The following is a 24,419-nucleotide window of genomic DNA, read 5'->3' on the forward strand; positions in this document are numbered from 1 at the left end:
CATCCTTCCATATTTGCAGTTTTGATATTTGTAGATTTGATTATTCATGGATTTGATTAATATGTTCTCTCTAGGAATATGTAGGTCCTCCAGTGCAATTCTATGGTCAACTTTAACTAAATGTCGTACTGAAAGACCTAGAGATTCCTAGAGAGAATACTCCACTAGGCATTTGTAGCTCCTTCAGTGCAGTTCTATCGTCAGTATCTGTCGGACATTGACCACAGAGTTGCACTGGAGGACGGAGAGATTTCTAGAGAGGTGTCCTCTCAGGTAAAAACATGGTGTTTTTGTTATTTGCGGTTTTCCATATTCACGGGAGCCTTGTGCCCCTAACCCTAGCGGATATGGAGGGACAAATGTACTAGTATCACAGCAACTTTAAAATTATAATTAAGCATGCTTTTGCATCATGCATACACACATTTTTCTAGTCAACGTTATATCGTAAGCAAAAAGAATTACTTAAATGAACTCCAGCATGCCTTTTTTTTTACTATAGCAAACAAGCTATTTATAACTTCCTCTTTGCTGATCAAGCAAAAAGGGAATATTTTAAATCACCAAAGAGGAAAGAGGTGCTATTTTCAGACCAGAAGTGATGTGTCTTGTTTGCTTATTTTTCGGCCCAAACCATGCGGCTTCTTCCTAAATTTTCCAGTACCATTAGCATTTTTTTCTTCAGCCTCGGCTTCCTTTCGACATATGGCACAAAATGGGGGAAATGGCAATATTATGAGAAGTACCTGTCCGCTTCCCGCAGCATGTCCCGTTCTCTTTGAGAATGGATGTCCTGGATTATTGCTGCCACATTCTTACCAGGTTTCTAAGCCAAATAAAAATACACCTGTTAATCAATGGAAATGAAGTAAATATTTCAAATCTATTTAAAGAGCAACATGGTACAGAATTTTTCAAATGATTTCATTATGTGACATGTGTAGAATGTTATTCCATATGTGGAATATCAGAATACTACAAAATAAAAAAATAAAAAATCTAGTGCCAACCTAGCAGTTTGAAAGCACGTAAAAGTGCATGACCATCTGCTATAACATGCCCATTATGGATTGAACATGCCCGTCTTTCAATTTCAGAATCAGGAACAGAGAGTTGCCCCTGTCCTAATAGAAGAAGTCTATCTTGCCCAATATTCGTCAACAGCCATGATGCAAGAGGACAGCAGGATTGTACAGCCGCCCAAGACTGTATTTCCCATTATGGAGAAAACAGAATATAATCTGCATGATCTTGCTTGATCTTGACCTCATGAAAGATGGGACTTGAGGAAATAAACACAAAAAGTGATCCGTCCTTTTGCACAGGAAGGCCCAATAAAGGAACAAAGCCAAAAAACAATCAAACAATACCTATGATTTCTCTCATAGATTAATGCTGTCACCATTGTGTTTTCACTTCTTTGCAAACTTTCATCCAGTAAATTTTGAGAGGCATTATACCCTTTCATTTTTACACATAATTGTCTAGATAGAAGATTGGTTCCTTGTGATAAATATCTGTGAAGACCAGATTAAACAGTTCCAAAAACAAAACAAAACAAAAAAACAACCCCCCCCCCAACCCTCATCTTTTCTGTTGATCATATATTTTTAAATGCCTAGGCCTGACTATTACGGCAAGATTTGCTTTTATGAAGACAGTGCAAAAGCAAAAAACAACAATGGATTAGATAAACAAACAGAATCTTAACCCAGATTAAATTGAGAAATTGGTAACAAGGAATCCAGCATTAATCTGTGAGAGAAATCATAGGTGTTGTTTGTTTGTTTCTTTGCTTGTTTGTAATTCTTAATGCTTCTGCCGTCTAAGCACAAAGAGACTTTCCCAAGAAGAACACACAAGTATCAATAAATATATGGTTGTAGGAAGTAGCAGGGTAAATTACACAGAAACAGCCATTTTACCTTTAGTTGAAGTTCTCTGTATCGTTTAGACATCCTAATGAGTAATTTATCATCATTTATCATTGCAGGTTTCTCTTTGTAGTACTGCACCATGGCCTGAGCTGCCTCAGTGTATGCCATTTCTAGAAAGGCCTATTGTAATAAAGAAGTAGTTTACAATTGTCATATCTTAGATCATGTAGCAAAAAAGAAATGATTAAAATGGCAGTTTCATAGTATAACTGAGGTTTTAATGATTTTAAAAATAACATGTAAAATTCTTGTATATTCTTTTTGTTAAGTAGATTTCTCTGATAATCTAAAGTTACTTTGGCATAATTTTAGTTCCAGAAGAAGAGGACAGTACAGTATTCCAATATGCGTAACTATAATGTAAAATAACTTGGTAGATATCATGCAATATAAGAAAAAGCTGTTATAGTTGTTCTTAACTATAAAAGGTAAAGAGCCTCATCCCCCTGTGTACTTTGCCACTTGATATTTAGGTTAAAGGAAGAAAATACATTGAACCCTGGAATATTTAAACTGATTTTCATAGAACTGGGTACACATCTATTAGCAGAATTAGAGCCAAACCATTATTTATTGCTGTTTAATTGTAGGATATAGTCAGAGCAACTGGAAAGTTTGCTATAATGTTAATGCTCATTCTTCCCTGTGGGAGGAACACATATTTGTATAATCTGTGCAAATAAATGTATATACATGTTAAGGAAAATGCAACATGGGATATACAGTCAAAGAAATAAAACATGTATGTGAGAGTCTGTATGACTCAGCAAAAGCAATTAAGAAGCCACACAGGTGTAAAAGGTAATGCAATTTAGCAGTCCTAAATGCCAAGGACAGAAATGTAGAGGATATAATTGAAAGCACCTGAGAATTGTTAAGTGGACAAGGTGAGATGATGAAATCATTTAATTATGAGTTGAAATATGAGAACCAATGAAAATGGATGTACACGCCCACTGGGTGGAAACTGGCTAAGTGGGTGGTGTTTTACTATGACTATAATAATTACTTTTATTCCCAATGTATTTTGTGGGTAGTTGTGGAGTAGTGTGGATAGTTTGGAGATTGTAGAGATTGTGGTTTGTGAGGGCATTAGTATTTGTATATAGTAGAATAAAGTAGATCTTTTATATAAGACTACCGAGTTGTCTGGTGTCTTGGCTGAAGATACAAGAGCCAGCTGGATCCTGAAGAAGGGTGAAGACTTCTGTGGAAGCAAGAGTGAGAAGGCTTGGAGAGTTTGTCAGGGTCTTCAGCCTATTCTCTGAAACTCTGCTGCTTTAGAGCAAAGCTTTAACCACTGGCCAAAACTGGTCAGCGCCGGTGCATAACAAGGTGGTGAGTTAGAGCCAGAGGTGAAGAGCTACAACTCCCATCATCCCTGACAATACATTGTTATTTCCTATGGTAGGAGCTTCATCCAGTTTTCAGACATGGCACACATTCAACTATTTTGATATTTTTAAAATGTAGCAAACTATTAGGATAATATGAACCCAGTTTGCAAATTTAAAGACTAGCTGAATTAAGAGAAACAGAAGCGAGAAAGGATATGATAAAATTGTTCTGGATTTCAATCATATTTTTGAGCTTGTACCATTAAGAATATTTTTTTTACAGATTATAGTGGGCCCTTTGTATCCGCTGGGGTTTGGTTAAAGGATCTGTCACAGATACAAATGTCTCTGGATGCTCAAGTCCCATTATATACAATAGGAAAGTAAAATGGTGTCTGTTATATAAAATTGCAAAATCTAGGTTTGCTTTTTAGAATTTCTTTCTTTTTTAAATATATATTTTAAAGTTATGGATGGCTGAATCCATGGATGCAGAATCTGTAGATATCAGGGTGTTATAGAAAAGGGCATTAATAACATTCCTCTCAATTTCCAGAATATGAGGTACAAACAAATAGAATTCAGGTCCCTAGCTTGAAGGTGCTTGTACATCAGCGTTAGACAAACTGTGGTCCAGATACTTCATATGGCCCCCAGGGATGTTTTTGTGGCTTCCAGGGATCTTTGCTCTTTACGATCTTCATGGGATGTGGAGGACATTTCCAGCTTGTTTGGAGTCTCCTTGAACCTCTCAGGAATCAAAGCAAAAGATTTTCTAAAAATTTCAAAACATGTTCCCCATCAAAATGCACTCTAAGGGCCCAGGAAGGTCCAAAACATGCCTCCATATCCCTTAGAGGGTGTTTGGGGGCAAATAATTAATTTTTTGTGGGAGCAGGTGCAGGGATGGGGGCAGGCCTCTCAGGTGTCCTACCGTGCTAATGTGTCCTCACTCTTCCACAGTTGCCCACCTCTGTTCTACACTAAGGAGTTTTTCACACTGGGGCTAATTTATGCATTAATGAGAGATTAAAGTGCATTTAAAGCATCCTGCAAATAAAGCGAAACTGGAGAGTGATTGCATGAATGCTCATTACATGCAATTGCTCAAATAAAGTGATATCGGAAATGCATTGTTGCTGAAATTCCAAAAGTAAAAAGATGTGTGTTAATGTTTCTTTGTGACCACTTTAATGGTGGGTTTTACATGATATTGTGTGAAATCATTTCGTGCAATTATGCAATTTTTCTGGGATATTCATGGGATAAACAAACCCCTGATCTCCTTCGTGTGATAAACTCCTAAGAGAAACCACATAAGTTTACCTGCCAAGACTAGCCAAAGAAGCCCTCCATAGCTAGTGTGGGAAGCCACAAAAACCACTTCTGCTAGTTCAAATCACAATATGCAGAGTTAAAGCTATCGATTGAAAAGGGGAAAGTATATCTTGATCTTTGAGCCACTGAATAGTCAGAACAAAAAAGACCTTTCATTGGAAATTTATATACTGTAAATTTTCTCACTTACTATTTTGACAACATAATTCCTTCCCAAAAGCCATTTTGTCCTAAGAAAGTAGGAGAGAAACTGGATGGAGACCTTCCCTATTGAGTAAAAGTTATTAAGCATAGCTATGATTCCCAGAGGCAAAAATATTTTTCATAGAGAACAACTGTCTTATGAATGCCAATTTCTCGTTTGTTTATAACCAACAATGAAAAGAATACCTGATTAGTTGATTTCATAAGGATATAATTGGTAACTTTTCCAAAGGGAAGTCCTAGATTGATGACATCATTTTCTGTACAGCTTCCTTCAGGAAGATTACAGATATGTACTACACGACCTGGTGAACTTTTCTTTTCTGGCAGCTGAAATTATTAAAGAACAAATTGAGATACAGAAGAGCCACCAGTCAGGAACATGCATTTTAAATCACTTTCTTAATCTGCTCTGAATATGAATAGAAATGTTAAAGACAATCTCACTTGCCTTCTTACGTCAACACTACTTTTCTTCCTTAATCCTTCCTCCAGGAAGCTTTTCTTCCTTATTCCCAATTATTCATTGTATATCTCAGACATCCCAGTTTTCCATACAATGTTCAAAATATATTCAAATCAGATTAAGTAACTATAAACACCTTGTTCAACAGGACAGAATGGCATTTAAGTCATTCTATCCTCTATGACAAATATTTATCACAGACCAGTGACTGAACCACTTGGTATTATGTGTAACATTTACTGTACCCTGTATGGAATTCATGTTGGGGAAAAAATAACACTATATTTTCAGTCTGTACATTTCTCAAAGGAATTGCTTATGTGTTTCTTCTTTGATCTTCTTCTTTTGAAGTGGTTCTTTAAGCAATTTTTGATATCCAGGCCAGAGTGATGCTTAGCTGGTAGATGGATTTTTCTGACTGATTTTCAGCCTATTCAAGATGGGACTGCATTCCTCTTGAAGGGACACCTTCATAGCTTGCAATTTCACCTTGATGTGTTATAGTCATTTGTGGTAAAGCTGGCTTTAGTGGCGCAAAATGCTTTTTAGGAGTTTTGGCTGGTGGCTCAAGGAAGGGATAACCTAGCTTTAGTGGTATATGTTCTGATAAATTCCAGTTTAGATTACTGCAATGTTCTACACATTGTATGGTCCTAGCTCTAGCTCAAAAGCAAACTAAATACGGTACAGAATTTAATCAGAAATATTGTAAGTTGTTCAAGGAAATTTCATTAAATTGCTCAAGCACCACCAGGGCAAACCTTGATATTTACCAAGAACTGGATGCTGAACAATGCTTCAACAGAACAATATACTGTGTGATATACTTACGTTTACTCCAGGTGGCATAGAAGAGAATGTAGAACATGTCTGGCCAAATGCAGAGTTATATCCTGAACCAGCATTTAAAGGGTAATCTAAAAGAATGGCACACATTCAGTTAAAAAGGTAGATACCTGTAAACTGTGGATGTATTAAAAAAAATGAAGTTTTTTTTAAAAAATAAGCAACATTTTCTGTCATCTCTTCAGACCAAAAACAAACAAACGAACAAACAATATTTTGTATTTACTAATGGATATCCCCATGACAGTCAGTATGGCATAGTAATTTGAGTATTGGACTACAACTCTGGAAACGAGGGTTCGATTCCCTACTTGGCCATAAAACCCACTGGGTAACCTTGGGCAAGTCACATGCTCTCAGCCCCAGGGGAAGGCAATGGCAAACTTCCTCTGAACAAATCCTGCCAAGAAAACCTCATGATAGGGTCACCATCAGTTGGAAACGACTTGAAGGCACACAGCAACAACAATGTTCATCCTACAAAACATCTTTTCTCTAATTATAGGCATGGTGGTCTGAACTTTTCTGGAGGAATGGAACAATTCTACAGATCTCACACATCCCTACTTGCCTCAGCTGAGCATGATAAACATAAGAACACAGCTGCATCAGAAAAAAGGTACATCTTAGTCCAATACTGTTGTGGCCAGCCAGGTGCCTATGGGAGGCCCACAACTCAAGCAAGATGTGGCTGTACTAAGAATCCTGTCTGGAAGGTGTTGAGTGGCAAACTCTCTATGGCGCGTTACAGACCGCCCCTTTGGGGCGGCCTGTAGGCGCTCCTCTCCCCGCCGGATCGGGGCCTCAGCTGCCAGAATGGCAGCCTCTGGGGGCCCAATCTGCCGCTTTCCAGGCCACGAGGAAGCAGCAAAAGGCTGCTTCCCCACAGCCTGGAAAGGGGTGTCCTTGGGGCTTCAAGCACCAAGGACACCTGGTGGTGGCAGGGAGGAGGAGAAAGGGGCCGCTTGGCCCCTTTCTCCCTTGCATTGCTGGCGCAGCCGTCTAAAGGCTGTGCCAGCGACGCAAATCATGGAAGAAGCTCTGTTTTGGAGCTCCTTCTAGCGCAGCGGAAAGGGCGCTCTATGCACCCTCGCGCGGCGCAAAGACGTCACATCCGCGCTGCCCTGTTTCGAGGCAGCACACTCGTGACATCGTAATGGCGGCCACCGTGTGGAACGGGCGCCACCATTTTGTACATTCTGGGGACGTATTAGGGTTAGGGACTTTCCCTAAGCCTAGTACGTCCCCAGGACGTACTTTACGCCTGTTTGTAACGGGCCTATAATACTTTAATATTTATATCCACCACTATTACTAGCCTTATCCTCTACACTTTTGTGTAATCCCCTTCTAAAGCCATCCAAGGTGGCAGACAACACATCTTACAGAAATGAATTCTTACACCATTTAGCTCCCACCATTTAATTTCACTGGATGATACCAGGTTTTAGTATTCTGAAAGAGAAAATTTTACACTTCAGGAACCATAATCTTATAATACTCTTTTATGTCTCCCATTTTTTCACTTTTTTTTCTAAACTAAAAGACATCAAATATTGTAACCTTTTCTCAAAGAGGAGAGAGTTGTTCCATCACCTAATTTTTTTTGTTGTCATTTGCTGCACGTTTTTCAGCTCTACAGGCTGAAGTGTTATGCTGAGATATGATGAGCAAAAAGTTTCACAATACTGGTTGACATTTTCATTGAGCTTCTCTGTGTTTATTTTAAAAAATATTTATACCATTCCCTACAATGTAAGGTGCCACAATTTCACTATCTTATTTCAAGATCTCCATGTTCCTGTGAGCACTTTCCTGATTATTTTCTACTAGCTGAAGTCCGATCAGTCTTTATGCAAAATTTACATCTTTTGCCCTAACAAAGCTACTCAAGGAGTGGGTGAAACAGTCTAAAAAAAAAAAAAAAAGCAGGGGGTAACATCAAGGAGCCAAGGACACATGCTTGCCTGATCACAAACAGTTGCTCAGACAGACACATATACTATAAAATCTGGAAGAACTTCTAGGGAAAGCATAAGTCAATCCAAGTAAATCTTTATGTCACTATGTGGGGCCCAACAGCTACCAAAGTTCTGCCCATAAATTAGGGCTGGATGACTTCTAATAGTCCAGAAGCCAATTTTGGCATGAGGACCCACACCAAGCCTGGAAAGGTGTTTAAAAAAATGATTTTTTTAAACAAACAAACAAACCAGGAAATATTGCTGCCCTATAATGATGCTGCAAGGAATTTACTGCACAGTCACACAACAGAATGTCACTGATTTATCCTTTTTGCCATTCTCAGGTTCCTGAACACAGCAACCACCACTACCATTAGATGGACTGATTTAGATTTCCCAGATGTCAAAATCCAAATTTATTTATTTACCTAAAGGATTTTAACCTGCCTTTTCACTTTAAAACCTTCCAGAGAGGCAAATAAGTATTTAAATATAAAACTAAACAAAACAAAACAAAAAACCCAAATAATATTAAAATAGAAACAGCATGAAATGACAAATAGAACAAAAAATGAATCTAGTGTTAGGAAAACAGTATCAGATAGTAGATTAAAAGCATCAAATAAGATAGCAATCATAAAAATAAAATTAGGCCTACTTTTAAATTGATTTAGAATCTGGCAGCTCTGAGTATAGAGATCAAAGACTTAACTGTGTTAGTCTGGATAAATATGCAAAGGGACCTTGTAGCAACTTTGAGACCAACTTGAGAGAAAGAAGTTCGTGGGTCAAGCTCTCTGATACAATCAACATCTGTGAAATCTTATGCTACCATCTTCTTTTCACAGTCTCAAAGAGGCTACAAAATCCTTTTGCAAAGTTATAGAGAATTTTTCCTTGATTTTACTACCAAGAAATTCACATGATAGAAGAAGACTTCTTGAGGAAATGATACAATTCATTATCAAATGAGTTGTTAGAAAGGTGATCTAGCCTATTACAGAAGGATTTCATGGGGGGGGGGCTGAACACAATTATAAATATAAAAAACTGTGTCGTTGTTCTTTGATAGGAGCCCTGGTGGTGCAGTGGTTAAATGCCTGTACTGCAGCCACTCACTCAAAACCACAAGGTTGCGAGTTCAATACCAGTAAAAGGGCTCAAGCTTGACTCAGGCTTGCATCCTTCCGAGGTTGCTAAAATGAGTACCCAGATAGCTGGGGGCAAATTAGCTTACAGTTGTAAACCGCTTAGACACTGCTTAGGCAGTATGAAGCGGTATATAAGTGATGTTTGTTTGTTTGATCTCATAAAAATTCTAAAGACATGTCCAAAACACTTCTGATTTTTAGAAAACTTTAATTTTCAGCATAAGCATATTAATATGTAGGCATTAGTTCTTGTACATATAAATGTGCAATGAAATTATGTATTTTTTATGGTACCATTTACCTTCAGAACCAGAATGATGAAACACAGATGTGTTATTTGGAGAAGAGGAGTGCAACATCCCTTCTGCTGAACTTAACATGCACCTAACATCAGTGCAAAAAGGGGGGAAAGAATGGAATTCAGAAACACCATCGGAAAAATTGGATTACTCATAGTTTAAATGTTCAGTTACCAGCTATTCTTAAGGATTACTGAACCGTCTTTTAGAAGTTTAAGATAGAATTAGAATAGAACAGAATTTTTATTTTTATCCTGCCTCTCCATCAGGATCGAGGCAGCTTACATCATAGTAAAATACAACAATAAAATTCAGCAATAAATAAAATATTGTAAAATACAACAATAGAAAGTAAAACCCATTATCCCTCCCTCCAAAACAAAAACATTATAATTCACACAAACAATAAGAAAATATGATCTCAATGAAAACAATCAGTCAATAATGGAGAGATGAGTATCCTGGGGTATTCCATATGATGCTCCATATCAGTGGGTGGCCAGGTGAGATACTCAGGGAAGGCCTGTAGGAAAAGATCTGTCTTGACTGCCTTTTTAAAGCTGTCCAGATTGGTAATGTTATGGATCTCTTCTGATAGGCCATTCCATAGTTTGGGAGCGGCAGATGAAAAGGCCTTCTAGATAACTGCAGCCAGTCTAGTCTTTGTTGGCTGCAATAAATTTTTCCCAGAGGGCCTAAGTGCGTGGGGTGGATTATATAGAAGAAGGCAATCCCACAAATAGGTTGGACCCAGGCCCTGAAGGGCTTTATAGGTCATCACCAGCATCTTGTACTGTGTCCGAAAACTAATAGGCAGCCAGTGTAGAGATTTTATGTGTTTTGTGGTCATCTCTAGCTGTTCCGATGACTAATCTGACCACCATATTCTGAACTAATTGAAGTTTCTGAACTAGGTATAAGGGTAGCCCCATGTAGAGTGCATTACAGAAGTCAAGTCATGAGGTTACCAGTGCATGTACCACAGTTTCCAGGTCCCCTGGTTCCAGGAAAAGACACAGCTGGCGTATTAATCGAACCTGATAACAAGCACTCCTGACCGTCGCATTTACCTGATCTGACATCTGAAGCGACGAGTCTAGGAGCACTCGCAAGCTGTGGATACAGTTCTTTAAGGAGAGTGTGACTCTGTCCAGGACCAGCTGGCATATCCCTATACCTGGATTAGGGGTGCCAACAGTACTCCTGGATCTGACTTTGCAATTGTCATCTCAAATAGATGTGACAGCCAGGAGTGCTTGGTACCAACTTTGGTTGGTACGTCAACTGTGCCCCTACCTGGACCAAAAGGACCTTGAAGCAGTAGTGCATGCTCTGGTAATCTCTTGTCTTGATTTCTGTAATGTGCTCTACATGGGGCTACCCTTGTACCAAGTTCGGAAGCTTCAAATGGTGCAAAATGTGGCAGCCAGATTGGTCACTGGTTCTTCAAGGTTTGACTATATAACACCAATTTTAAAAGATCTTCACTGCCGATCTGTTTCCAGGCGCAATACAAGGTGTTGGTTATTACCTTTAAAGCCCTACATGGCTTGGGCCCGAGTTAATTATGGGAATGCCTCTCCCTACATAATCTGCCCCGCACTCTCAGAATATCAGGGAAGAACTTGCTGGAATCAAAAACGACCAGACTAGCTTCAACTTCCCTAAGAACCTTCACTGTAGCCACTTCTAGATTATGGAACAGTCTCCCGGAAGAGATCCGTCTTACTATCTCCTTAGAGATTTTCAAGAGGGCAGTTAAGACGGATCTCCTCCGATGAGCATACACACTTGACTCTGTATGAGATACATGGATCCTCTTTTTGATTAGGATCGGAATACCTTACTCCCACTGTCGCTTTCGATAATGTGTTTTTTAATTGTTTAACTGTTTAATTGTTTTATGTTATTATATTTCATTGACCAGATTGTAATCATATATTTATACTAGGTTGTAATCCTGCCTCAATCCAGCTGGGGGAGTCGGGAAAATATAAATAATTTTTTATTTTATTTATTATTGTTTATTATATCATATAGTAGTTATGACATATATTCTATACATAAATGGCAACATTTAAAAAATATTAACTTTAGTCACATTATATTCACAAATGTGTGTCAAAAATTAATAACTTACTTTTCTGACAGAGCCATATATTTTTGAATGTGAAGATTTCCTTTAATATGCTGATCCCACTCCTAGGTGAAAACATTGAGGAAAATATAAATTGCGATAACAACAGAGGCAAATAAACAAATTCATCATGTTTAAGATATTTTAACACACATAAGTATTTATTTTTAACATTCCATTCTAATCTGCTGTCTATGAAGAAATAAAGGATTTTGTATTCATAAACATCTTATAGCCAGCAAAATGTATGACCAGCAATTAACTTCACAAATTATGCAGACTGCACCTACATAAATTCTTCAGTTGTGTGGGTCAATATACAGAAAGCCAAACCCAGGGTCCTCAAATATCCATAAAGCTTAGCCATAGTTGGAGTCCAGAAACCTTCCAACTATCCTGCTGTGCTCCTTCCAGTGATGTCACTGTAGCTGGGAGAAGCAGCTTCAACAGCAATTGGAACTCTTTATTCCAGTTATTGGAGTGTCACTGGAGGAGCACTATAAGAAGACTGGACATTTTTGGGACCTGTGGTATGAAGTGAGGAAGACACATTAACATGGTGCCCTATAACTTAAAAATACAAATATGGGAAAGTTGTATCACAGCCAGGTTTCCTGTCTGCAATACTTGTGTTTTGTTTGCTTTAGAGAAAATGCTAAGAAACTTGGATAAACTTACCATAACTTTACGTCCATCAAATGCTTACAAAGGTTAAACAACATCTATTTAAAAAAAATTATTTGCCCAGTTACCAACATTTCCACTGGCTCTCCAGATGATGATGATGAACTACTACTCCCATCATACTTTTCCATTAGCCAGATTAGTTAGGGAGATGGGAATTGGAATTCAACAATACATGGATGGTCAACTTGATAGAACATGAGAATACTTCAACTCACTGATATTCAACTTTTCTCATTCTGTTAAACTGCATATTGTGATTTCCATTGAAATTAGCTGTTGACTTACCTTCTTCCTTCACTTATACATTTGAACTAGTCCTCAAATGTGTAACAGCTGGGAATGGGGGAGTGGTAGCAGAGGCCAATTATTACAATAGTACCCTGGAAAGATAAGGAACTGCAGAATTTGTAGTATAGAGTTTCTTTTATGAAGGCTGCATGTAAGAGAATACGTACAAGTGACAATTTTCTGTCATAGGAGTTGTTTAATTACTCCCATAATATTAGCACTTTAAAACACCTCTTCCCATATTGTATATAAGGATCTGGATTCCATATAAATAGAACTCAATTAGATGGCTGAAGGAAAGCATGTTACATTTGATCCTAAATGAGAATACTTTTTCATGAATACCTGCATCTACCAAAGATATGTTCTGTGTACATCCAACAGATTTTTTCCCTAAGCTCATCGATCTTGAAATAACCAATGATTTAAGTGGGACACAAATGAAATAGGGTTAGCATTGCAGTCCCAGACTTTGAACTGCTGCCTTTATAGTTTCTATGTAACTTTTTATGTAATCTTTCCCACAAGTTCTGCTGCTAAAAATTTGACAGTATTATACAGACATAATTTGTCCAATACTGTAGTATCCTTACTAAAATGAAGGAAGCCCCCAATTTTAAGAAGCCACTCAAAGAAAAATGCAATGGGGATCTGGTGCTGAAACAACTGAACCATACTTCCAAATACCAGAAGCAGGATGAAATGCATCTCAGACTTACCTTTATATCAAAGACTTTCTTATCACATAAATTACAAATGTGGGGAAAGCAAACAGGGGCTAAACTAGGAAAATCATTTAGCTCATGTGACTGAAGAGATTTCACTGTCAAATCAGGTGTAACTGGTTCCTGCTGCTGTCTCATTCGTGAGTTATTGAAATTCTGTTTACTGCTTTTGGCTCGGCTGAAAAGAAGTGGAGTACCAGTACTAAACTTTGTGTCAGGCGTTGGCTCTTCAGGGTTGTAAAGATCACTTCGTATTTCATACGGGACACTTGCTGACGGCCACATGCTGGTACTGGGCATGATGTCATGTTTATTTTGGCTAGAGAAAGTAGAAGGATTTTCCCACTGATTATTTGCTTCTGTTTCATGAATTACAGGGCCGGCTTCATCCTTTTGAGTTCTAATCTGATGACAATTATGTGGGTCACCAGAAAAAGTCAAAGACTGTATAGCAGTTGTATGTTGTCCTTTAGAAGTGGCTCCATAAAACTCTTTCTGAAATCCCAGCTGGTTATCATGTTTAACAAAATGACCATCATATGTTCTGCCTCCAGAGGAAGTTGGGACTGAATGAGAACCACTGGCTGCAAAGCCATGTTGGCCACATTGTTCAGCATCAGAAGGAAATAGTTGTTTACCATAGTCATAAAATCCACCTGTAGCAGAGGAGATGCCAGTTTTATTCAGACCCATAACTACAGCCTGTTGTCCAGGTGTCTGAGATATTACACCACCAAAAGGATTTATGACCATGGTATTTGGGTTCTGATTTTGAAGGTTACTTACAGGTCCCAAGGTTCCAGCTGGTGCTGCCAAAGTGGTGTTCTGTGTTGGAAAATGTAATCCACCAGGTGGAAATCTACTGTTAGTAACCCCAGGACCTCCAGCATGTCCCTGTGAGGTGTTAAACATGGAAGGGTGTCTTAATTGGTTGAATAGTGGCTGAGACATTGCCACTTTGGAAAGAACTTGATTCAGAACAGTTGCAGCTGCTGGGTTGTTGGTGACTGCTGTCTGAGCCAATTTTAGCCTGTGTAGAGTAAGCTGGGCTTGCAATTGAGCGAACTGAAGACTTGCAGGAGAAGGAAGCAGTGGATTTGGGGTGCTGACAGTAAATATATTCTTGTCCAGAAGCTTGGCAGCACTGAAAAATAACAGATGATAGTTTTAGTTTTAATTAATATTTAACAGTAGACCCTTGTCACCAAATCATGACTATGTTGTAAGATGCTACCCTGGTATCTATCCTTGCTAAACCCTTGGAAGGAAGGAAAGTGATTTATGACACAGTTAACCCAGCCCATCTTGTAATGTGTTTGGAACTATATTCATTTCAGTTATGATGCTGAAAGCAGATCAGTGTTTCAAAGATTAAAAAAGGAGCTTATGTTCATTTGGGACACAAGCCAAAAACTTATCTGAAGGTCACTGAAAGGACTTCATTTATCCACTGACTTTTCCTTTAAGCCCTTTACAAAGCTATTAAATAATACCACTCTCCTATTAACAAATAAACAAAGGAAAAATCAGTCTCTCTGATATAGGAAACAGAATAACCCACAGCTTTTGTGTGCTAGATTTACATGTTTTGGCAATTTAAAAAAAACATATAAGGATAAAAAGGTGCTTGTGGAATTTGAAGGACTTTGAAAAGAATTGCAAAATTGGAACTTGAGGGACTATAACACTAAGAAATTCATTTTGATAACCAGGTGACACCCTAAGCGAGGGTGACACCACTGCTCCTCAAACATGAATGAGCTGTGGCATTTGCCTGTGTCCCTTTAAAATGCAGACAAGATGGTGTGAGTGAGATAAGGCTCACTGGGAGGAAAAAGAAGAGGCCTCCAAAATAATTTTTTTAAAAAAAAATTACATTTAAATTTTCTTTTAAAAATTATTTTTTCTTCTTTTAAACTTTTATTTTCAAATATCATCTTTTACCAAATTTTCACATCAGTCACATGAAACAACATACATATAAATGTATTGAGTCTGTGCATATGATACTGCAGTTAAAAGTATAATTTTTAATTTTGCTAGTTGTTTCATGTCACAACTATTACCATTACAATCAGTGATATGCAGGAATTATGATTCATGAGTAATATTAGTATAAAAACACTGGTAAAGATTCTGTGGGTGGAAGTCAATGGAGGGGAGTGACACCGGGTGACGCCAACCTTAGTGACGCCACTAATTGCAAGCAGAGTTACTGCAATTGTAAGTTTTGCAGTCATTGCATATAATGTTGTTATCATGGACATGAGGGGTGACTACTTCCTTTCACATGGAGTCTTATGATATCTGATGTACAAGGCTCCTCGGGTGCCCATCCTAGAGGCATTAAGATGGGGCAGAAGTTGGGGAGAATGGTAGAATATATTAGAATGGTAGAATATAGAAATCCATGAAAATGGGTGTTACAGGAATGATGCCGGGGTGGCCCTGGTTCTTCTGGGTCCAGTATCCCTTCAGAAGATACTCACACCTCACCGATATAACCATACACATACACATTCATTCCCTTATTTGAACTGGGGCAGGAAATATAAAAGAAGGCACAAAACTATTCAACCAAATAAAATATGGTGAGTCATTTAGCCTTCTCTGTCAGAGAGCTCTGGTGCCACAACAAATTACAGTTCCCAGAATTCCATAGCACTGAGCCATGGCAATAAACTGGTGTCAACCTGGATTATTTCTGCAGTGTGGATGTAGGTAAAAGCTGAGGAAAAAGCATCTGGTGCATGCAGAGGACTAATGGAATAGATCTGTTTTCCTTTTTTTTTTTCTTTGCTTGGTCAAATTTATTTATTTATTTCCATATTGCTTCCCAGCTCATATGGGCTCTCAAAGTGATGAATTAATAAAAGTAATTTTAAAAGTATAAAGATAAAACATTTTAAACACATTAAAATGCTATTTTAAAACTCTTTAAAAAGCAGTCTAAAAAGTGTTCTAAAATACCATTTTAAAACAGTTAAAACTGAGTAATTTCAAACAGAGATGGCCATGTAGAACAGTACTGTTTTGGTTGTCCACCAAAGACTCAAAAGAAATGGAACAAGCCTAACATATTAATGATCTCCCATGTTATATATGTGTATATACTAGTGCTCCCATGGTGTGGGTATGTGGTAGATCTTTCCAGCCTGCCAGTACACTTGCTCCCACCAGACTAGCAACATTACCTGACTATCCAGGCACACATATTGCATCTATATTAAATCAGTGGAATTTATTTCCACTGAAATCAGTTGAATTTTGCTTATCTTGTCCTACTGATTTCGTTGGGAACAAAGATCTGCTAATATCGTCCACATAAATTCCAGAAATATTTGTGAGCATGCAAAAGTATACTAGTTGTCTGAACAATATTCACAGGATCTGATGTGGGGATCTACTGTAGAGTCAGTGCTGAAACCTGAGCCCTACTGAAACACAAACAGTTCCCAATTTTTTTCTTTTGGCAGATTGGTCCGTTTGTTTTCCCTTAAAGGCTTAAAGCAATTTTAATGAGAGGAAAGATACTTATCCCAGCCTCAGGCAGGTAGAGCTTGAGGGCCAATCATGGAGCCTCATGGAGGAACGGAGAGGTTTAGACACTGTGGAACTAAAGCCACCCCCATCCTGCTCCTAGAATGCCCTATTTCAGGATTATTGGTGTCTGCTGTTAGTAACGAGATTGCTGATGTAGAAGGTTTACAGATGCAGATCCTTCTACTGTTGCAAGAGGGACTGTTGGGACTGGAGTTCCTCTACTTTGGTACAGAGTGACCTACAGTATCCCAGCCCCAATCCAACCAACAAATTGAATGAGTGTTAAGATCTGATTTCACACAAGGCAACATATAAAAACATCACCATGAATAGGAAATTTAGAAAAGAAATTGAACACTGAATGTAACTAGACACCATTTGTCTCCTGGCTCAGTGCTATGGAATTTTGAATTTTGATAGGTACTAAAGTTCACTGCTGATATTCTCTTAATTGGACTGAAACCATAAGAGATCAATGAAGACAAGGAAACAAATGGAATAGGAACTGTTTTCAACATGATCTGTGCAATTACATTTTTTAAAAAAATGTAATTGGGTTTTGTTTTCATAAAATGTATCTTTTGGGGAAAATGTATTTAATACATTTCATAGTTCCACGTTTTATACAATTTACAGGACTTCATGCTATCATTCTTAAAATAAAACTTAAGACACCAATGTAATTTAAACTGTGCAGCCAATTTGACATGTTTTAGAAGTAAAATTTGACAGTGGTAATGTGCCAACTGAATAATTAGTAGAACATACAAGGAATTGTGCTTTATAATTCCAAACATGAGATCATTTCAAACTGAAGTGAGGTACTTTCTAACATGGTAATTCCAAGCAACACTCTTATGACTAATACATTCTAATGTTTAAATGAAGCCAGTTAGATGCAGAGGAATGTCTGCAGCTGCTTTTCATATTTCCAACATTGTGAGTTGGATTCTACACTGTTAGTTGGCTGCATTGGCTTATGAAATACATAATCTGCGTAGTTCAGATGGTTACTTTCTATTTCCAAAATTATTTATTATTATTATTATTATTATTATTAACCTTTATTTATGAAGTGCTGTAAATTTACACAGTGCTGTACATACAATCTTTTTAGTTAGATGGTTCCCTGCCCTCGGGCTTACAATCTAAAAAGACATGACACAGAAGGAGAAGGGAGTGGTGGAGGGAAAGGGTAAGAGGTCCAGCAGTTCTTCTCTACCTCCAAGGCCTGGACCAAGGCAGATGGACTGGAGGGAGGGCTTGGGTTCTTAATGGATGGTTAATCATTTTCCAGGGAAAATACATACTCTCAAGTAGGATAATGCATATACAGTACATAGCAATACAGGAAATGGTTTGATAAACAGACAACAAAAGAACACCAAATAGCAAGCGACAATTATGCAATGCCTGGGAAGACGACTCTGAACAGGATGTTTTCAACTCAGTTTTGAAGCTGGTTAAAGAAGTGATGGCTCTTGCTTGTGGGGGAAGAAGGTTCCAGGAGTGAGGGGCAGCAAGTGAAAAGGGGCGAATCCGGGATAGGGCAGAGGAAATCTTGGGCTGGGACAGCAGACCTTGACTACCAGAATGGAGGGCCCGAGTGGGAAGGTGAGGAGAAAGAAGGTCTGATAAGTAAGGAGGGGCCAGTCCATGGAGGGCTTTAAATGTCGACAGCAGAAGCTTGTACTGAATACGGAAAGGGAGGGGGAGCCAGTGAAGGGATGCCAACACAGGAGAGATGTGGTCAGAGTGGTGGGTGGAAGTGATAATGCGTGCAGCTGAATGCTGAACAGAGATTAAAGGACGGAGGTGAGAAAGAGGAAGCCCAGCCAGGAGGACATTACAGTAATCAAGTCGTGAGATCACTAGGGTATGGACCAGGATCTTGGCAGTAGAGGCGGAGAGATATGGTCGGATTTTGGCAATATTGTACAAGAAGAATCTACAAGCCTTGGCTGTGGTCTGGATCTGGGGGATACACGACAGAGAAGAGTCAAAGATAAAACCAAGACTGCAGGCTTGCTGGACTGGTTGAATAGAAATGTTGTCCACAGAGACAGAAAAGGAGTGTTGAAGGGTGGGCTTAGGAGAAAAGACAAGAAGCTCCGTCTTGGACATGTTGAGCTTCAAACGCCGATGGTGCATCCACTGCGAGACAGCTGTGAGGCAAGGCAAGACTTGCTGTTCAAGCCTTGGAGAAAGGTTGGGGGCGGAAAGATACAGCTGGGTGTCATCGGCATACAGGTGGTAGGAAAAGCCAAAAGAGCTAATGAGTTTTCCTAAGGACAGTGTGTAGAGAGAAAACAGAAGGGGACCCAGAACAGAGCCCTGGGGAACTCCAACAGATAAGGGAACAGGAGAAGAAGTCTGACCCCCTGCAACTACTGCAAAAGATCTGCCAGACAAGTAAGATCTAAACCAGTCGAGAACAGAGTCTGAGAACCCAAGGCCAGAGAGTATGTCAATTAGGAGACAGTGATCAACAGTGTCAAAGGCTGCAGACAGATCGAGAAGAATGAGAACAGAGTAAAGGCCATTAGCCTTGGCCTGTAAAAGGTCATTCGAGATCTTAGTGAGAGCTGTCTCTGTAGAATGCCTTGGGCGGAAACCAGACTGAAAGGGATCAAGGATGGAATTGGTTTCAAGAAACTCAAGACAGCGCGAATAAACAACCCGTTCCAAAACCTTAGAAAGAAAGGGGAGAAGAGAAATCGGACGATAGCTAGACAAAGAGGAGGGGTCAAGAGAAGGTTTTTTTTCAGAATTGGGGAAATGAGAGCATGTTTGAAGTCTGATGGGAAGGAACCTGTAGAGAGAGAGAGATTGAAGATATGGAGAAGCGAGGGCAGAAAGGAGGGAGCTATAGAGATTAGAAGACGAGTAGGAATTGGATCAAGAGAACAGGTTGCAGGTTTGGAGGAATTCAGAAGTGTGGAGAGTTCATCCAAAGAGGCAGGAGGAAACACAGAAAATTTGTTAGGCAAGGGCGATAGAAGATTAAGAGCAGAAGAAGGATCGGGGGGGGGGGACGGGACTATCTCAGAGCGAATAGTGGTAATCTTAGAGATGAAATAATTAGCAAAGTCATTAGGAGAGAATGATGAAGAGACAGGAGGAGAGGGAGGTTTAAGCAAAGTGTTGAAGGTGGAGAACAAACGCTGCGGGCACCTCTCATTGGCAGAGATCAATGATTTGTAATAATTCTGTTTTGCCATAGAGAGGGCGCGTGAGAAGGAAGAAAGAACAAATTTGAAATGAATAAAATCAGCCCACTCTTTGGACTTTCTCCAAAGACGTTCGGCCGCTCTAGAGCAGGACCAGAGAAACTTAATGTTGGGGGTAAGCCAGGGCTGAGGCCTAGTCTTAGAGGAAGAAGTGCGGACAGAGACAGGGGCAAAATAGTTGAGAGTTGAGGAAAGAGTGGAGTTAAAGACATTGCTGAATCAGCAGAATCCCCGAGATTTAGGGAAGAGAGAGATGAATCAAGGGTCAGACCAAGATGGTTAGAGTCAACAGACTGAAGATCACGAAAATGGCGTTGGATAGTATGACGAGGAGGAGGAGTATAAGTGAGAGCAAAGGAGATTAAATGATGATCAGATAGTGGAAAGTCAAGTGCCAGGTAGTCAGAAATGGCACAGTTTGCAGCAAGAACTAGGTCAAGACAGTGACCAAGAGAATGAGTTGAAGAGTTGGAGTGTGGTTGGAGGCCAAAAGAAGCTAGGAGAGAGTTAAAGCGAGATGTTGAAGGGTTATTGGAGTCAACATGGATATTGAAGTCACCTAGGATCAGAGTGGGGACTGAATCTGAAAGGAAGAATGTCAGCCATGATTCAAAATCTGAGAGGAACTGGGTGGCAGAGCCAGGAGGGTGATAGATAACTGCTACCCGGAGCTGTAGAGGAGAAAAGAGTCTAATAGGATGAAACTCAAAGGAAGAGAAATGATAGCTGGGGGGGAAAGATAGGACTTGAAACTGGCAGGAGTTAGATAGCAAGATACCAACCCCTCCTCCTCGACCCTCAGGGCGGCTTGTGTGGGTGAAGGAGAGACCACCAAAAGAAAGGGCAGCGGGGGTTGCAGTATCATGGGCTGGGAGCCAGGTTTCGGTGAGAGCGAGGAGGTTAAAGGATTTAGAGAGGAAAAGGTCATGAAATACTATTTAGGGTATTTACAATATCAAATGAATATTATTATTTAAAGATCTTAAGCCAAACAGGCTTGTATAGATTGGAAAAAAAATGTTATACATACCTCTCTTTCCTCATTTACATTTTATTGACTCTTAATAACAGATGCAGGAAATAGTTTAGCACAGTAGCAGTTCAATATTATATATGTAATTAGAAGTCTGCACCATTGAATTCAAGAAGGCTTACTCCTAGGTAAATGGGTGTACAACTCCAGCAGCTCTGTTTTTTGTTGTGTGCCTTCAAGCTGTTTCTGATTTATGGTGACCCTGTGTGGAGTTTTCTGGGCAAATTACTTCAGAAAGGGCTTGCCATTGCCATCATCTGAAGATGAGAAAGTGTGACTTGCCAAAGGTCACCCAAGGGATTCCACGGCCAAGCCTGGATTCAAACTCTGGTCTCCAGAGTCTAGTCCAGTGCTCAAACCACTATACCACACTGTCTCATGCAGTCTCACTATTACTAAACAAGTGTTGCTAGAGACAACTCCTATTTAAAAATTATATAGTACTGTGGAAATACACAGTTACTTTTTGTTTCATTTCTTGACTGACATCTTTTGTCTTTACTCTTCTTTTGCCTGCTGTGATACAAAACTACCTATGTGCCAAATAAAGAGAAAGTAAATAGAAAAATCCAGTTGAATTGTAAAATGAAGAGTACAAGCTGTCTGTACCAAGAAGATTTAAGAAGAACAGACTGGGTTTGGTTCTGAACTTCAGTTGTCTCTACACTAACTGTTTTCTTTAGAATTGATTTAATTACAGCAAGCAACTGGAACAAAAAACTACTCTGAAAGCTGAAGATCAACTGACACAGAAATAGTAAAAAGAGTAAAACAAGGAATATTCTTATAATTGCTTCTTAATTTTTACTCTGAGAATACCTTTTAAAAAGCACTTCCTGATTCAAGTAAGGCTATCAGTGTTAGTAGACAATTTATTGACAACATCTGTTATGTTAATGATTACTAGCAGACAATTTAGTCTGCAAAGATTACTTGATAAAGTTAGTGAAGTAACAGTATAAACAATAGTATAAATATGGCTTTCTGAATATTCTGAATATTAAGACAATCAAATTCAAGATAACCAGTAAAAAGGAAGTACTGTAATCTGAAAAAGACTGTTAAAGATGTGCAGTGCATTGACAAATATAAATACTTTGTAATCTGGTTAAATGAGCAAATGGGACCAATAATTATGCATTTAGAATAGTGATGGCCTAAAGTAGCTTTTTAGATCCAAAATGTCATGAGTAACAGACTCTTTAAATTTACCTTGATAATGTGTACAAAGAAAAGGTAAAATAATAATGATGACTGTACTGAGCTAAGAAAGGAAATTACTAATTAAACCATCTGTTTCAGTAATGCCAGTAGTCTGTAGGGAACTAGCTCTGAAAAAATCATTAATCTCGGGCTAACTCCAACAAAAACTCTTTAAACTACATCAAACAAAGAAACATTTTTCTGAGACAGCTGAAATCGTAAGCATGCTTTCTACTGGATGGGAAATCTATGAAAACATACTTATGAGCACTGCATAGGAATGGGCATTGTGAGAACTGTGGAACTCCGGTTTTAATTTTGCTTCCAGTTGATAGCTGAAGAATAAAGTTTCAGCAGAAGCAAAGGCCTTAATATGGAAAGGACCCTTACTGACAGGCATGAGTTGTGGCAAGAGTTGGGATCCAGTCAATTTATTCTATTTAAACAATGTGACACTATCAAGTTACATGAACACTGGGGGAAAATAAACTTTTTGCAGTCAAGTTATTCAATATTACAAAAGATCATATTTATTAAACTTGAGTATACACAAATGATTCTTATTCACTCACAATGGAAGACTAGCTTATTCATTAACAATGGAACTCATTCAAAATCACAGACTTCAAGAGATGTATTTTTCCCTTTTGGTTATTCTCTGTTATTTCTCATGTTTATCCTTTCAGCTGACTTTATAAGCATGCTTTTTAAAGATTTCCTTACAAAAGGCAGCCATAATAAAACAGAAAAAGGTTTGTGTTAACAACAACTTCCTGCAACTACTCTCTTCAACTCACCCAAATTACAAGCATTCCTGCCTAGATGTGAGGGTGCTTAGCTCTGCAGAGTTGAAACCATTATATACCAAACCCAGTGCTTCAGCATATGCAATATGTCTGGAAACTCCCAAGTGTGGTGTTCTTACTAGAGAATTAGGCACACTCATGCCTAATTATATATACAGAACTGTGAAAGACAGATTGTATAACTGGCATCTGGAATGTTGTATTTTACACGCTGTTACGTGGGTCACAACAAATGCAACTATTGTTTTACTCTTTGTCCATATTCTCCTAACCATTCCAAAAGTTCATGCCAAACAACTCAAAAGTGTGTTAGTGAACATGATCTAATAATTTGAATTTAAAAGGATGTTTTGATTACCTTTCCATTCTTTACAATTTGAGAAGAAGTAATGTTTCTAATAGTTTAATTCAATGAGATAAAAGACCATATGTTAGTAGGCACAGCCTAGAATAGTTCAAGCAGCTGCTGTGACTTTGTAAGACATCCAGCTATCTGGTAGACACAACGAATGGGCACTGGAGAGATATAGTAAAATCATTCATCCCTTTTGCGTGCTGTCACAGTAGTCCTGAATGCACCAGGGGTTTTCCGCACCATAAATAAATAAACCACTTAATCTGCGAGGCCTGCTCTATCTGTAAGGACATGATTTTCGGAATATAAAGCTCCATTACACAAGTGATTTGAACAGCTCATAGCAATAGGAACAGCTCATGTGGGTAGTGGGACAATGGCTTCTGCTGCAAAAACAAGCATTGCTTTGCTCAGAAACACAATAAAATGTGAGGCTGTGTTCTGGTTAGATGGGAAGGCTAGGCGGAAAAAACTCAGGGAAATTCATAAAACAAAAATCACCCCCACCCCAATTCGTCCCTGAAGGTTCTTCCTCTTTGAAAAAATCAGATTGTTGAATATTTTCTTTTAGAAGGATGAACAAAATGATTAAGACAAAGTGTTCACAATATATTTGCTGTCCCCAAATAATTTTTACACAATACATAAGAGGGAGATTTCTGTGTAAGACTACATACAGTATCTCACATCATTGCAATTCCTTTCTTGGTTTCCATTTCATAGAATCATAGGAATACACAATCCTATAGAAATACACAATCAAAGCAATCCTAACAGATGGCCATCCAGCCTCTGTTTAAAGATCTCCAAGGAAGGAGATGCTACCATTCTCTGAGGCAGTATTTTCCACTGTTAAAAAGCTGTTACTAA

The 24,419-nt window shown here is 38.7% G+C and overlaps 2 protein-coding genes across 10 annotated transcripts in view; both read right to left on the minus strand.

The window, feature by feature from the left end:
• The window catches only part of PDCD4 (programmed cell death 4), a 777,136-nt gene that overhangs the window by 97,288 nt on the left and 655,429 nt on the right, over nt 1-24,419 (minus strand). The window lies entirely within an intron of this gene.
• Nucleotides 1-24,419, minus strand: part of RBM20 (RNA binding motif protein 20) — a 149,889-nt gene that overhangs the window by 27,104 nt on the left and 98,366 nt on the right. For all 5 annotated transcript variants that reach the window (XR_006102748.1, XM_042456383.1, XM_042456382.1 and 2 more), the window contains exons 2-8: nt 13,374-14,523; nt 11,683-11,744; nt 9,545-9,627; nt 6,114-6,199; nt 5,003-5,146; nt 1,926-2,057; nt 747-826 (exon numbers count right to left, since the gene is read on the minus strand). Coding sequence is in view for 4 of the 5 variants with exons in the window: in XM_042456383.1 (XP_042312317.1) it covers nt 747-826; nt 1,926-2,057; nt 5,003-5,146; nt 6,114-6,199; nt 9,545-9,627; nt 11,683-11,744; nt 13,374-14,523 (1,737 nt within the window). In the remaining variant the exon portion in view is untranslated. The remainder of the gene's footprint in view (nt 1-746; nt 827-1,925; nt 2,058-5,002; nt 5,147-6,113; nt 6,200-9,544; nt 9,628-11,682; nt 11,745-13,373; nt 14,524-24,419) is intronic.

Source organism: Sceloporus undulatus, chromosome 3 (genome assembly GCF_019175285.1).
Source record: "Sceloporus undulatus isolate JIND9_A2432 ecotype Alabama chromosome 3, SceUnd_v1.1, whole genome shotgun sequence".
In the NCBI taxonomy this organism is placed as follows: Eukaryota; Metazoa; Chordata; class Lepidosauria; order Squamata; family Phrynosomatidae; genus Sceloporus; species Sceloporus undulatus.